This window comes from Phascolarctos cinereus, unplaced genomic scaffold (assembly GCF_003287225.1).
Source record: "Phascolarctos cinereus isolate Bilbo 61053 unplaced genomic scaffold, phaCin_HiC Scaffold_3;HRSCAF=262, whole genome shotgun sequence".
NCBI classification, from domain to species: Eukaryota; Metazoa; Chordata; class Mammalia; order Diprotodontia; family Phascolarctidae; genus Phascolarctos; species Phascolarctos cinereus.
Genome location: NW_027555736.1, coordinates 68,483,315 through 68,497,973, shown reverse-complemented (window position 1 = coordinate 68,497,973; position 14,659 = coordinate 68,483,315). Strand labels below are relative to the sequence as shown.

The window sequence follows — 14,659 nt, the reverse complement described above, 5'->3', positions numbered from 1 at the left end:
GAAAATCCATCAAACTTTTTTTTTGCTTGACACTCATTTGTTAGTGCACACAATCTACAGAAAAGCTATGTCTTGAAGGATTTATTCCATTTCTCCTTGTTATGCTTCAGAATTTTTACACAAATCATAAGGCACTGACATATTTCATTCGGCCTGAGACATTTTGGTCACCCAAGCTAAACTCCAATTTGAAGAGCAACCACCTGGAACAGTCTGAATCTATTGCCAAATGTAATCGAATTACCTTTTGAAGCATGATTCTAAATATGTGCTCCAGTGTGAATTTTTATGGGATCTTTGCATTTAAAGATGACATTTTATTATTTATGTATATTTTCATATACATGTATATATTTTATATAAAGAATATATTTCATTTAAAGAACATATAGGTATGTACGTACATATGTGTATATGCTGTACATACACACACACACATATACATACATACCTCTGTGTGTGTTTGTATGTATGTGTCTGTGTGTATGTATGAAAGAGTTACCCTTCATTTCTTTTTGTTTCTTGGAAACACAATATCATAACACACCACTGTATCTCTTCTCTATCTTGGCCCACCTTATCTATTTCTTCTGCCATTCTCATTCCAAGAAATCCTGAAACTGTTATTTAGAAAATAATCATTGCTAATCAGTGCTGCAAGACAGGTTTGCAGGTTACAGATGGTCCTACTTTGCTATCCCAGTTCCTTATTTGCTGTGAGCCACATTGGTTTATTGGAAGCCATATTGTTATTTGCTCTTGTTAGTTTAGTCTTGTCAGGTGTCAATGGTTTTGTGAACACTTTGAGCACCGTAAGGCTTTTCAATGATTACATGGGATGGGTCATTTCAGACCACTCACCCTGGAAATGAGAACGCAATCTATCTATAGTCATGCATCTTTAAATGGGATCTGCTCAGTCTCTTAGTACTAAAAGTATGTTCTTACTGGGGGCAGGATGGTAAGGGTGGCGTATTTACTTTGTATTTAAAAATAAGGTAGCAGGGTAATGACTCTTTTAACAAACAAGACTTCTGCTCTACAAGAACAAATTTATTATGCTTACAACTGTAACATCCCTGCCCATTCTTTATGTACAGAGAATAACCCAATATATCCTTTTTGCTCTGGGAAATAAATGAAGTATAGGTAAGTAGCTTCCCTACTATGTATGTATCAACTGCTCCCCGGTTGGGAAGGAGTACCTCCCAAATGCTCTTACAGATGGTCTTTGCTTTAATCAAAAGGCAGGATCCAATTTTCTCTCACATGTTGTGTAATCAGCCACTGTTGTTCATTCACAGAGTTTTTTCCCCCTCTTCTATCTCCATCTGGAGGGCAGTCAAATGTCTGTCTTCTTGGCTCCTTTTGCAACGAGGGGTTACTCTCTGGCAGTTGTATCTGGCATCCTTTTGCCTTGGAAAAAGCCCCACTTGTGTTTGTTAGCAGTTGGGGCTCATCTAATGACTTTTTTCAGATGCCATTTTATAGATGAGAGGTATCTCTCACACTGGGTATCATAAATCCTTTAAGTGATCATCCTCTCATAATTGATGAGTCTTCATAATAGATGTGGGCTCATTCTGGGCTCAGTGAAGCATAGAAGACAGTGTGCTCTTTGGATTGCCTGGTAACGCATTGTTCTGAATTTCACAAGCACAGTGTGGCTGCTTTACTATGCTCATTTCATTCTGATTGGGCCTTCTGCTTGTAGTTCCAATCTCTGTGGCCAAGTTTCAGGGAGAATATTGGCTTTATCTATGGGGGTGGGAAATGCTTATGACCATATGAATGTCATGGTCAGAATAAAACATTTGCAAATCACTTTTAATCGTGCTATCTGTTCAATGAGTGGTAGCATGGATTGGTGGGTAGAGAACCAGTTTTGGAGTCAGGAAGGCCTGGGTTCAAGCCCTACATCTGAGACACCTAGCAACTCTGTGGAAAAGTCAACATATTACAGTGGGGTGGGGAGGGAAGTACTGGCTTGGGTTCCAAGGATCCAATTTCAAATCCTGTCCCTGTCGCTTACTACCTGTGTAACTTTGAGCAAGTCTGTTGACTTACCAGAGCTTCCATTCCTCCATCTACAAAATGAGGGCTTGAATTAGAGGGCCTCAGAGGAGCCTTCTAACACTAAATCTATGATTCAACAATCTGGTGTCCCTAACTGACTCTAAGTTGTTGTCCTAGTATGGAAACTAGGAGCTCTCTACCTGGGGGAAGTCCATAGCCTTCACCCCTCCCCCAAACAAGCTTAGTGTTACCATTTTCGAGTACTCACATCATAGGCTCAGTGATTCTGAGCTGAAAAAGCCCTTAGCAATGGGTGTAATCAATTAAGAGATGCACACTCTGAGGCAACCAGAGGTTTAAGTGACTTTGCCTGAGGTTCCATGGGAAGTGATTGGCAGATCTGAGGTCCATGTCTTCCTAAAAACTTTGCAGTTAGAACTAACCTAATATCAGGTGTGCTTTTTTTGGGGGGAGTGGAGTTTCCAATTCCACAAAAAAGGCTTGAAGGATATAGATTGGAATGATGGCTCATTTAAAATCTTTAATACAATATTGAAATCAGGACCATGAGCATTAATGAGTTCTGTCAAATTGGTTAATCAAGTTCTATTTTTAGGTTTTTTTTTTTAAACTTTACTGCTATGCTTTCTAATAGCCGGTTGTTCAATAAACCAGCTTGGGTCATACCGCTAATAATAATTGACATTTATATAGTGTTTTAAGGTTTGCAAAGTACTTAGCATACCTTATGTTCTAAATGAATTGAATGCAATAAATACTAGCCTTAAGGACCTTCATGTAAACCTGGCAAGGAGAATTCTGTTGTGATTGGTTAATGAGTTGTCTGCTGTTTTTATTAATTGGATTTGCCATTAAACTATACAGAGGATTTTAGTGTCACTTAATAACAACTTATATTTGTAAAGTATTTTTACACTTTACTCTGGCATCCACTATCTCATGTAAGAGGCAGGGACATAGGCATCTTCCCTTGGAGGCCTTTGTTTTACTCTCATTGCCTACAATATTTCCCTTGACTGTTAGGAGGGCAATTGTGAGCCGTGCTTGCATGTACAGACTTGTGTGACACTGTGTTTTAAAAATGCCATTGTTCATTATGAACACACTGCTATTATAAGAGGCGAGAAATCACTGTGTTTTCTAAAGTTGTATTTGCTGAAAACGTTGCCATGATTCCTGATTCCTGCCTTTTGTCCACAGGTCTTTGAAACTAAAGTTAACTCACGGAAGGTGGAATTATGTCTACAGAGTTTCTCCCTTAGGAATGATTATGCAGATCTCCTTGAAGAGAGTACAGCTAGGTATCATTTGCATGTTTTGTGACATCTTGATCCTCTCCCCCAGAGCAATGATTCTTAGCTTTTTTTTTTTCATGTCATGGACCCCTTTGACAGTCTAGGGAAGCCTATGGACTGCTCAGAATAATGTGTGTGTGTGTGTGTGTGTGTGTGTGTTTAAATCATGATTGAAAGAAATGCTAAATTTCGGTTAGCGATTAGAAAAGGTAAAGATACATTTTTCCCACCCCAGTTCATGACCCACTAAGATCTATCTTATCCATGGACCCTTTGGGGGCTAATGGACTCCAGGTTAAGAAACACTTGCCCTAAAGCTTATTTATGGTTATCTCTCCATCTGGGCCCAATTGGATGTTAAATAGTGTTGCCTCAATGATCTGAATTTGGGGGGGAGGTCATGCTTAGAATATTACAGCAGTTAATAAGAGTATGCCAGATGGAAATTGCTTTTAAAAATGTGGTCCCAGAAGCACAATGTTTTAAACTGACTTTCTTCTCCCACATTGTATCTGAGAAGTCATTGATGTGCATTCATCAGTGCAGATTGCAATCCATCCATGCCCTGTAAACCTGTGTGACCCTTTTCTGTGCCCTCCCATAAATTCTCCACAAGGGGTCTGTCCAACTTGCTGACGGTCTTCCTTTTAGATCTCCTGATGTTGCCTGGACACCAGTGGAGTACATGGGCTATTTTAAACAGATCATAAGGATTATTTTATGAGATTCTCTCTTCTAGACCTTCAAGCAGGAGCCATCCTGTGTTACTGCTTACTTGCTGTGATCATTTTTCACAGTACTGTTATATAATTTTCACTAACCCCATTAAATGGTGGAAGGAAATATTATAATAAGCCTGGTTTGAGTGATTTGAAGGTTTCACTTACCCTTTTGGGTTACTGAAAGACCATTAATTAAATGACTATTTTGGTGACCTAAATGTTATCTTGGTGGACTGAATGTTAGCTCACATTCTAGAAATGTTCTGCTTGCTCTCATGAAACAATGGATATATTAAAAGAGGGGTTCTTCACTTTTTGTGTGTCATGGCAGACTTGGGGACCCTTTCTCAGAATGTCATAATTAAAGGACATAGGAAACTTGAGTTGAAGGTTTGTGAAAAATTAAGATGTATTTTTACCATTCAAATTCATGGATCCCCCTGAAGTCTACCCATTGATCCCAGGGACCTGTGGATCCCAAGTTAAGAACCTGGGAGAACTTGGATTTATTTCACTTATTTCTATATTGAGTAATTTCTGTCTCCCTTACATCCTTGCCTTGTTAGCTGACCTTCAGTGGTTCCCCATTCTCTACGCCTAAAGGCCTAAATTCTTTATCCTATTTATTAGCTGTTTTTCCAGGCTAACTTCAGTCTACCTCTCCATCCTTACTCTTTTATTTCTCTTCTGCTCCAACCTAACCCATCCACTCACTATTCCCTAAACACTAGCTGAATTTTCCCAACTCTAAGTCTTTGTTCATGCTGTTCTCCCTGCCCCAAATGCTCTCCCTTGCACACCTGTGCCCCCCTACTTAGCTTTCAAGGCCTAGCTCTAGTCTGAACTTGGTGAACCTCTTACCTGAACAAGAGAGGAGCTCAATAATTATTTTGCTTAAGTGCTGATAGCACTTACAACTCAATGACTCACACTAATATTTTGCTTTAAGACTTACAAAGCTTTGTCCTCTATTGACCTGGTGTATTAGCTAGTAAAGCATGATTATTCTCATTTTACAGATGAGGAAGGTAAGATTCAGGAATATTCAGTAACTTGCTGAGGGTCATAAAGCAAATAAGTCTCTGATCCTGGTTTGGAGTGGAGGTCTCTCCTAATACTAAGCCCAATACTCTTCTTACTCTACCACTGTGCAATGACAAATGACTCCAGTATCTTTGTCAAGAAAACCCCAAATGGGGTCACAAAGAATCAGATACGACTGTAATGAATGAACAACAATCTTATTTATCAATTAACTCATAGTACCTTGTCAGTCAGTTCAAAAGCATTTATTAAGTATCTACTATGCTCCAGACAATGTCTAATGGGCTTGAGATACAAAGAAAGGGAGAAAACCAATCCTTTCTCTCAATAAATTTGCAGTCTGACAAGGGAGAAAGCATGCAAACAGCTATGTATAAGCAAGATATATGTGGGATAAATGAAATAATTAGCAGAGGGAAGCCTCTAATTGTAAGGCTTGTTGTAGAAGTTTGGAAAAGTCAATGCAGTAAATGGGATAGTGAATTAGAGAGGTGTAAAAGGATTGCTTTGCTGCAGTGAGGGCCCAATTGAGATCATATAACATATATTTGTAATGGACCCAATTAGCATTGTTTTATAATTTTCTTCAACTTTATCAGAACATAAGTAGGACTGAAAGCGTTAGATGATGGAAGTAATCCAAAGGTGAGGCTCAATGGGACAAGAACTATGATAAGATAAAAAGATGAAGACTGGAGAAAAGAGGCCAATATTGAGTTGAAATGGTTCACCAAAGGATCAAGATGGGGAAGAGAAGAGTATAGCCTATGCATGGGGTGATATCCTGGGAAAGAACGGTGGGTACAAAGATTAAAGATCATAGTGCAGATGCAGAAGAGGGTTGGGGGTTGAAAGGCACAGGGAAAGGTGGAATAACAACAGATTGTAATCATATAAGGGAATTTCAGAATTCATGAACCTTGTGGTGTTATCATTTGCATCTATATTTCTGGTCTTTCTCACTAGTTTGTGAATTCCTTGGGGAGGAATGGCAATTTTATATTTATGAGATCGTAGATTTAGATATGAAAGGACCTCAGAGGATATTTGGTCCAACAGATGAAGAAACTGAGGCCCCTGTAAGTTAAGGATCTTGTTCAAGGTCACACAGTAATATATGACAAGAGATGGGATTTGAACTCAGACCCCTTACTCTAGACCCAATGCTCTGTTCACTATACTCTCCTTTTTTTACCCTGTTTCTTTGTATCTCTAACATAGTAGTTGCTACATGTTGGCTGATCTATTCGAAAATAGTGTATCCATTGAAAGTTCTCTTTCTTTTCAAACTTCAATTTTGAGTTTTAATCAAGAGTGTGAGATAACCATCCCCACAAAGAAAATATAAGCAAATCACCCTTAAAATTTTGATCTGCATTATTAGCATTTTCATAAGTCTAGAGATCAAGAAAACAAAAAGTCCAGCCCTGATTTGTATCATGTGTGTGAATTAATAGTGGGCTCTACTGGCTTGAGCTAGCTCCATCATACCTCTGTGTTTAAACATCTCCGGTGCCAGGCAAAGGACCTTTCTTTGTATCCTCAGGACTCAGCATGATGCCTGACACATGGTAGGCACTTAGTAAATGCTTGTTGGCTGACTTAACTTTCTAACTTTATGATTCTGTGATTCAATGATGATAAAGGACAGACATTTAGGCAGGAATAGAAGAATTAGACCTGGTAAGGTCCCCTTTCCTCTTACTTGAACCAGTAGAAAGTAGTTGCAGTCTCTTCTAATTTCGTTCTTTCCCAGCCCTAGCAAGTGAAAAAAACCACATCCCAGGCAGTCAGTCAAGAAACATGGCTTACTATGTGCCAGACATTGTACTAACATTGTGCTATGCATACAAAGAAGGCAAAAGAACTCCATTAACTTGTAATTAATGAGTGCCACTTGGAGTCATACTATCATAAACCTCTAGCTGCCTCAGAGGTAATTTTATCCAACACATCATTTTAAAGATGATACGTAAAATAAGTAGTCCAAAATCAATGGTAATGACCCAGCTGGTATTTAAACAGAGGTCCTTTGGGGTACAAAGAAAGCTAAAACTATGTGCTTCTTATCCTCACTTGGAGAAGCTTGCATTCTGATTGGGGCAGGGAGGGGAGAGAGTGCAACATGTTAATAAATACATATATACAAGATATGTACATTGTAAATATATACAAGATACGTACATTGTAAATGGAGGTAATCTCAGAGGTTAAGCACTAGTAGCTGCTTTGGGAGAGTGAACGAAAGAGGGGCAACAGAGAAAGATCTCTTGAAGAAGGTGAGATTTGAACTAAGTCTTTAAGGAAAACAGGGAAACCAGTAGGCAGAAGCAAGGAGTGAGAACATTCCAGACAAAGGGACAGCCAAGTACAATACACAGAGACAATTAATGTGACTTAGAGAGTCTGTGGCTTCCAGTGTTCAAAATTTTAAAGGTGACCTGCTTACATTTTCTTTGGAGGGATGGTTATCTCACACCCCTGATCAAACCCCAAAACTGAAGTTTGAAAAGGAAGACAACCCTCAATGGATACACTACTTTTTGTTATGAAGATGAGCATGGTGAGGAAGGGGAGGTTATTAATCAACAGCTCACACTTTGAAAGGGCAGCTAAGTGGCGTAGTGGGAATAGAGTGCCTGGCTTGGAGTCTTCCTGAGTTCAAATATGATCTTCGGCACTTATTAACCTTGCGATCCCAGGCAAGTCACTTCACCCTGTCTGCCTCAGTTTCCTCATCTATAAAATGAGCTGGAGAAGGAAATGGCAAGCAACTCCAGTATCTTTGCCAGGAAAACCCCAAATGGAGTCATGAAGAGTTGGGACATAACTGAAAAATGACTGAACAACAATCACACTTTGAAGCCCTTTAAGAACTGTCAAGCACCTTACATGCATTATAACAATGTGCTTGCTCTTTCAAATAAGGATAAAAGCTGTAGGAAGACAAACACTGATAAAATTAGGGTCAGAGAGAATCCTTTTGCTCAAAGAAGTATCCTTCATTCACTTTCTTGGCAGCTATTAGCTTCTATATTAACATTCTAACAGGTCCCAATTTGTGCACTGCTCTCTCTTCCTCATTTCCTTTCCACATTTCTTCATTGCTACCTCCTTTCTTTTTTTCTTTCCTCTCCTTCCCTCCTGTCTTTTCTTTCTTTCCTGACTTGGATTCAGGCTTGCAACGCATGGTCACTACTTAAGGTGTTTTTTTTTTCCATAGCCCTCCAGGGAAAAGAGGCTGCTTTCTTTTTTGTGTTTTGAAGAATTCCTTTTCCCAGGATGATTTGTTGCTTGCTCCAGAGAGGCAGCATGGGAGTAATGGAGAGAGAACCAACCTCAGAGCCAGAAGACCTGGCTTCAACTTCTGTCTCTTACACATCCTGGCGCCATGTTACACTGGGGAACTTTTCAGAGCTCTAGATAACTCTCTAAGACTTTAGGTCACAAAAAAGATGCTAACCAAGTAAAAATAAAGGGAGTTCCTTTACCCAGGGGTTTCCTTTACCAATGAAATCACAGTTTCAGTCCCTATCCCTTCAAAGGGCTTGAGTATAAGAAATGTTGCTGTCCCTTATAATTTATTTATTTGTTAATTTGTCCAGGCTGTGTGTGGAAATTTTCCCATTTGCAAATCGCTTGGTTGGTTTTTATGAATGTAAGGAACCACTTAGGTGTGCAAAATCACCTTAAATAACACCACATTTTGAAAGAGTACAATTAGAAATAATAACAGAATTATTACAAGTTGGAGAAAGAAAACAAAGCATTCTGAACTGTAGAAAGCAAGAGACAAACGTTGCTTATATTACTATTGCTTTAATGGCAAGAAAGGCAGTGAGACTATTTTCCACTTGAATAAATTTTATTTATTCAGTTTATCCCAAGGCAAAGGCAGTAGAAATCTGAATGGCCTGACATGACCCTAGAGGATTCTCTTTGGTCAGAGATGTCAGTTATATGCCTGTCCACAATGGGCAAGTCTTTGCTTTTGTTTTTAGTGTGAGTCAAAACTCGTTCATCAGAATAAAATTCCAGTTGAAATAAATGGAATTTTATCACTATGCGAAAAGATAAAAGTTAGAACATAGGACAGGGTAAACAGAAAGATTATTTCAGATTCTGCCATCTGCTTCTCTGACTGTCAGTATCTAATAACTGAATAAAATTGGCAAATTGTTGCTTATTATATAACTAATCTGGTAAAAAGTGGTAAGGAGGCCATTGGAATCTTGTTTAGTTCTCTCCCATGAATTTCCTTTAAGTGCTGATATCACAACAATTAATCTCACTGGTAGTTATTGAGGTAATTATTGCAGAATAGATATTTACTCTTTCTTATTTCCTTTTATCCCATTCTTACCCATCCCCAACTAGGAGGTCTTTTAAAGCAAGAGGGTTAGTTACCTCACCCAACCCAGGGAAGGTATGAATCAGAAATACAGGAAGATTAGTGAGAGAGAGAGAGAGAGAGGCAGTTCAGCTTGGACATATAAGTAAGTAGGGAACAGGGAATGATTCTGTAATGGGGCAGGATGGGAAAACTTCAAGACTTTCTGGCCCTTATGAATCAAATTTTCAGAAGATTAATCAATTTAAAAAAATATACTCTAGGACATCTTATCACTTCTATTTAAATATAGATTCAGAAATGCACTTAAGGGCTACATCAAGAGGGTGAAGGGCTGCCTATGTCTTCTTCCTTTCATTAGAATAGGTAATAGCAGTTGCTTTTTAAAGGTATACGTCATTTGGATGCCTGCATAAATAGGAAGTTTTCTTTTCTCAGGACTGAGTCCAGCGTTTGGAAGGGCACAGCAAACTGTAACTCTGAAAACTGGAACAATGAAGATGGGCAGCATCCAGGAACATCCCGTGATTCAACAGTTGGGGTCCCAGGTATTTCTGAGAAGCAGCTGTGTTTTTATTGGAAGATGCCTTGTTGCCATTGGAGTTACAGATACCCATTCAAAGGCAAAGACTGAGCATTTTATGGTGACATCAAGATATAAAGGCTTGGGGGAAAAGGGGAAAACATGGTAGGGACAGAAGAGGGGAAAATGGCATGATCTCTTTCCCTTCTTACCAATGTTTTTATTTTTTGTGAAAGAAGGTGGCGGATTTTCACTTAAATATTTTTGTGCACTAATTATAACTCTAGACAAAATATCTTATACATAATTGTTATAGTCATTCAGTAAGCAATTATTAAGTGTATGCTATTTATCAAGTACTGCGCTAGACTTTGGGGGTACAAAGACAGATACTAACCGCTTCCTGCCTTCAAAGAGCTTGTATTCTAGTTCAAGGAGAGAAACATAGAACTAACTAGTCATATACAAAGCATAGAGTAGTTGGAAGATAATATCAGAGAGGAAGTGATTTTAGACCTGTAAAGTGTTGCTTAAGGATAAGCAATGCACCTATGTCCATTCCTCTTCTCTCATCCTGTAACGCCAACATTTCTTTTATACTCCAAGTATATATTCATTAATTGTCTTTCTCTATCAGTGTCTTTCTTTCTGGTTCTTGATTAACTTGTTTATTTTGTGCAAATATTTCTTTACCTGGAATGCAATTACTTTGTCTCCAATTTAATTAAATTCAACTCAACAAATATTTCTTTCATCAATGAGGACTTTGTGCAAGGTATGGAGAATTGCAATAACAAATAAATTCATATGAATATTCCCAGGTTTATATGAATCTATTCTTTGTTGTTATTTCTTATGGCATAATACTGTTCCACTGCATTGTTATTGTTGTTCAGTCGCTTTCGGTCAGGTCAGACTATTCTTCACTTCATTTGGGATTTTCTTAGCAAATATACCAGAGTAGTTTGCCATTTCTGTCTCCATCTTATTTTATAGGTGAGGGAATTAAGGCAGACAGAATTAAGTGACTTGCCCAGGGTTATATAGCTAGTAAGTGCCTCAGATCATATTTGAACTCAGAAAGATGAGTCTTCCTGATTCCAGGCCAGAAACTCTATCCACTATGCCACATATGCCTTAATTTATCCAGTCATTCTCCAATTAATGAACGTCACCTACAAGGTTATCTTGGGTTCCAGTTTCCTGTATTCTATATCCATAGGTTTTATTACCGAATCTTTTCTTGGGCATTTTCTTTTATGAACTACTGAGCCTCCTTTCTGTTCTCGTTCTTAAAATGTATAGGCTCTTCTCTATAGTATCTGATTTGGGCATTTTCTTCCTTCCCCTCCATATTGGTCTCGATGCCCCCTTGTCTGGGTCAAATTCATTTAAACAAATATTTATTTAGTGCCTACCATGTAAAATACATAAAATAGACATTTTTGGGTGGCGGCCAATGGCTTGTTTGCATGCACAATAACTAGTGAGACAATTAAGTGGTACAGTGAATGGAGCTCCAGATGAAGAGGAAGACCTGAGTTGAATTCCAGCCTCAGACACTATTAACTATACAAGGATGGGACTTGGGCAGCCCATAGGGTCCAAGATTTCATTTATCAAGCGTAGTTCTTTTAGAATAGAACATGGATCCTAAGGAACTATATTTGACAAATGAAATCTTAGACTCTGACTTGTGTTTCAATTTTTAAAAAATATTTAGGTAAATTTTTTTTTAATAGAAAATAGAACGTAATTTCATTGGATTGGATATGGCTGTCATTTCCTCTTTTTAGGTTTGAAAATTATTTCTGAGGAAGAACTAACTGAAGTATCTGAGATTAGGCCAATTCTACACAGTTTTCATTTGATGGAGACTCTCAGAAGTCTGACTGAAGCCATTGAAAAGCAGATAGCAAGAAATGAAACCTTCATGGAATTTTTGGTAATTGTGCAAATGATACTTAAAGGTGATACACGTATGTGTTCTTTAGATCTGAAAAGGAAGCTAATTTTAAGAATTCTTTCTTGAATTCTTGGCCTCTCAACTGCTATTTCTTCCTAGGGTGAGGGATATACGGTGTAAAAAATATGCCTACCTTATTTTTTTTTTCTGTTTATTACATGCATGCTTTATGGATAAGGAAAGAATATTTTCAGAGAGTTTAATACAACTATTTTTGGCTAGCTTATCAAAATAAAGACTTGTTGGGTCATTGGGATATGCACATCTTGACTGAAACCTGTAATTTTTCAGTCCTTTTATGGGAAGAGTGAGTACTAATGATAGTTAAAGACAGGATTTTTCTTATTCATTGCAAATGTTTTGGCTAAAGGAATTGTGACAGGTAGAGAATATTCAGGGACATGTTGGCAAATGTTTAATAACTGATTATCCAAAAACAATGTAGGAAAGGCACACTTTTTAAGTTTTAATCTGTATTATTAATAATTTCTTCATCACTTCAACCTACACAATTAAGAAAACAATAAATCAAGCCCTGATTTGTAGCATTTTGTGGTTTCCAAGGCATAAATGCTCACACCGAAAATTTCACAGTCAGTTCTCCTGAGCCAGTATAAGCTGGCTCCGTCACACACCAACAAACCTATGGTTCTCATTTTTCATAAGCAAGGGTTTCAGGGATTAGTAATCTTATATTAAAAGTTGATCTTTTGTTGTAGGAAAGAAATCATCAGGCTTGTTTTCTTTATTTTAGTCTTTAGACAACATAAAGCCACTTGATGACTGCATCTTGGGAAATGCTCCACAAAACAAAGAGAAAAACAGATACCGAGATATTGTTCCATGTAAGCAAATACAATTTTTATAATTTTTTTAAAAATTTATTTTTGGAAGTGCCAAAAGAGATGGAATTTATAGTCCTGGAGATGAGAAGTAGAACCTGGAAGTCATGCTCAGCTATTGGTGATACACTTATATATAGAAGAACTGACTGATTATAAGGGTAGTGTTGCATCCTTCAAGGCCAGATGACTGATTTTGTGAAATCGTAGAACTAGAGTTGGTGCAGACTTCAGAGGTCATGTAGTCCGCCTTTTGCAGATAAAAAAAAAAATTGAGCAGATTGGTTAACATGACCTGTCCAAGGTCACACATTTTTAGAGATGGTATTTGAACCCAGGGCTTCTGACTCAATTGCCATTTGTCTTTTCCAGTATACTATTCCTCATATTTCCTCCGACAGCATTAAGTTTTAGTGGGTACTATGTAATGAGCTAGCAGCCCCATTAATGTTCTTCATGGGAAGCATCCCATTTATAGAATTTTTCTGTGTACAAATTGGCCCAGGGGTGATTGCTTCCAACAAAAAGGCTGAGATCATTTGGGTCATGGTAACTGAACCTTCAGCATGTCCAATGTTTTGGTTTAGGTACAATGTATACAAATATATTGAGGGACAAACATGAACTCCTTTAGTCCAGGCTGACTTATTTTTTCATACAAACAGCACTTCCTTCTTCAAGAGGTATCAGTAAGTGCAAGATAAGAAAATTATCCCTGGAGAAGCCATGAAAGCTAAAGAGTAATCAGAAATATTGAAAAGCAGATTGAAATTCTGGTACCTTAAAGAGAGGCAATAGAGGTTTATAGATGATATAATGTCTTTCAAGTCAGGAATTCCCATTTGGGTTCAAGTATTGCTTGTGATGTATATGTAATATGTGACACCTAAATCAGATTATTTAACTTCTCAGTGTCTCAGGTGGTTGCCTATCTATATCAATAGAGTGAGTTCCCATATCAGGAGTTTTCACTTACAAAATCACAGACTTGGACAAAACAAATAACCTTAAAACTGTACATATTGCACCATGTTTCTTTTGGTTTTTAATTAAATTTCATTTTCATTTCCCTCTTTACACACTCAACCCTATCCCTAATTGAGAAAAGGGGAAAAAACTCACTGTTATAATCATGTACATAGTAAAGCATAACAAATTCTAGTTATTGGTCATGTCCCAAAAACCAAAACAAAATAAGTCTTGGTATGTATTGTGATTCCATCACCTTTCTATCAGGTGGCAGGCAACCTATTTTATCTTGAGTTGTCTGAAATCATGGTTGGTCATTTTATCAGTTAGAATTCCAAAGTCTCTGTAAATTGTTTCTCTGTACAATATTGCTATTACTGCACATATTATTCCCTGGTTTTCCTTGATTTATATTCCACATTAGTTCATTTAAATTTTGCCATGATTCTCTGAAACTATCCCCTTCATTATTTCTTGCTGTACAATAAATAGCATTCATAGTATACATATGCCACATCTTGTCTGGCCACTCCCAAATGATGAGCACTCAGTTTCTAACTCTTTACCACCACAAAAAAGAGCTGCTAGAAATATTTTTGTACATGTGGATCCTTTTTCCCTTTATTTGATCTTTTTGGGATATAGGTCTAGTAGCAGTATCACTGGGTCTAAAGGTATGCATAGTTTAATAGTTTGTGGGGCAGAGTACCAAATTTCTTTCCAGAGTAACTAGACTAGTTCATAGCTCCACCAGTTATGCACTAATGTACCCAGTTTCCAATAGTTTTTCCAGAACTGTCCTTTCCTTTTTTGTCAACTTTGTCAATCTGATGGGTATGAGGTGGCATCTCAGAGTTGTTTTAATGTACATTTCTCTATTTATTAGTAATTTAGAGCATTTTTTACATGT

At 37.7% G+C, this 14,659-nt stretch overlaps 1 protein-coding gene across 5 annotated transcripts in view; it reads left to right on the top strand.

Moving 5' to 3' along the window:
- FRMPD2 (FERM and PDZ domain containing 2) overlaps window positions 1-14,659 on the top strand; it is a 288,737-nt gene that overhangs the window by 256,429 nt on the left and 17,649 nt on the right. For all 5 annotated transcript variants that reach the window (XM_020997014.2, XM_020997018.2, XM_020997017.2 and 2 more), the window contains 4 exons: window positions 3,238-3,338; window positions 9,888-9,997; window positions 11,769-11,917; window positions 12,693-12,783. In XM_020997014.2, the coding sequence (XP_020852673.1) occupies window positions 3,238-3,338; window positions 9,888-9,997; window positions 11,769-11,917; window positions 12,693-12,783 (451 nt within the window). The remainder of the gene's footprint in view (window positions 1-3,237; window positions 3,339-9,887; window positions 9,998-11,768; window positions 11,918-12,692; window positions 12,784-14,659) is intronic.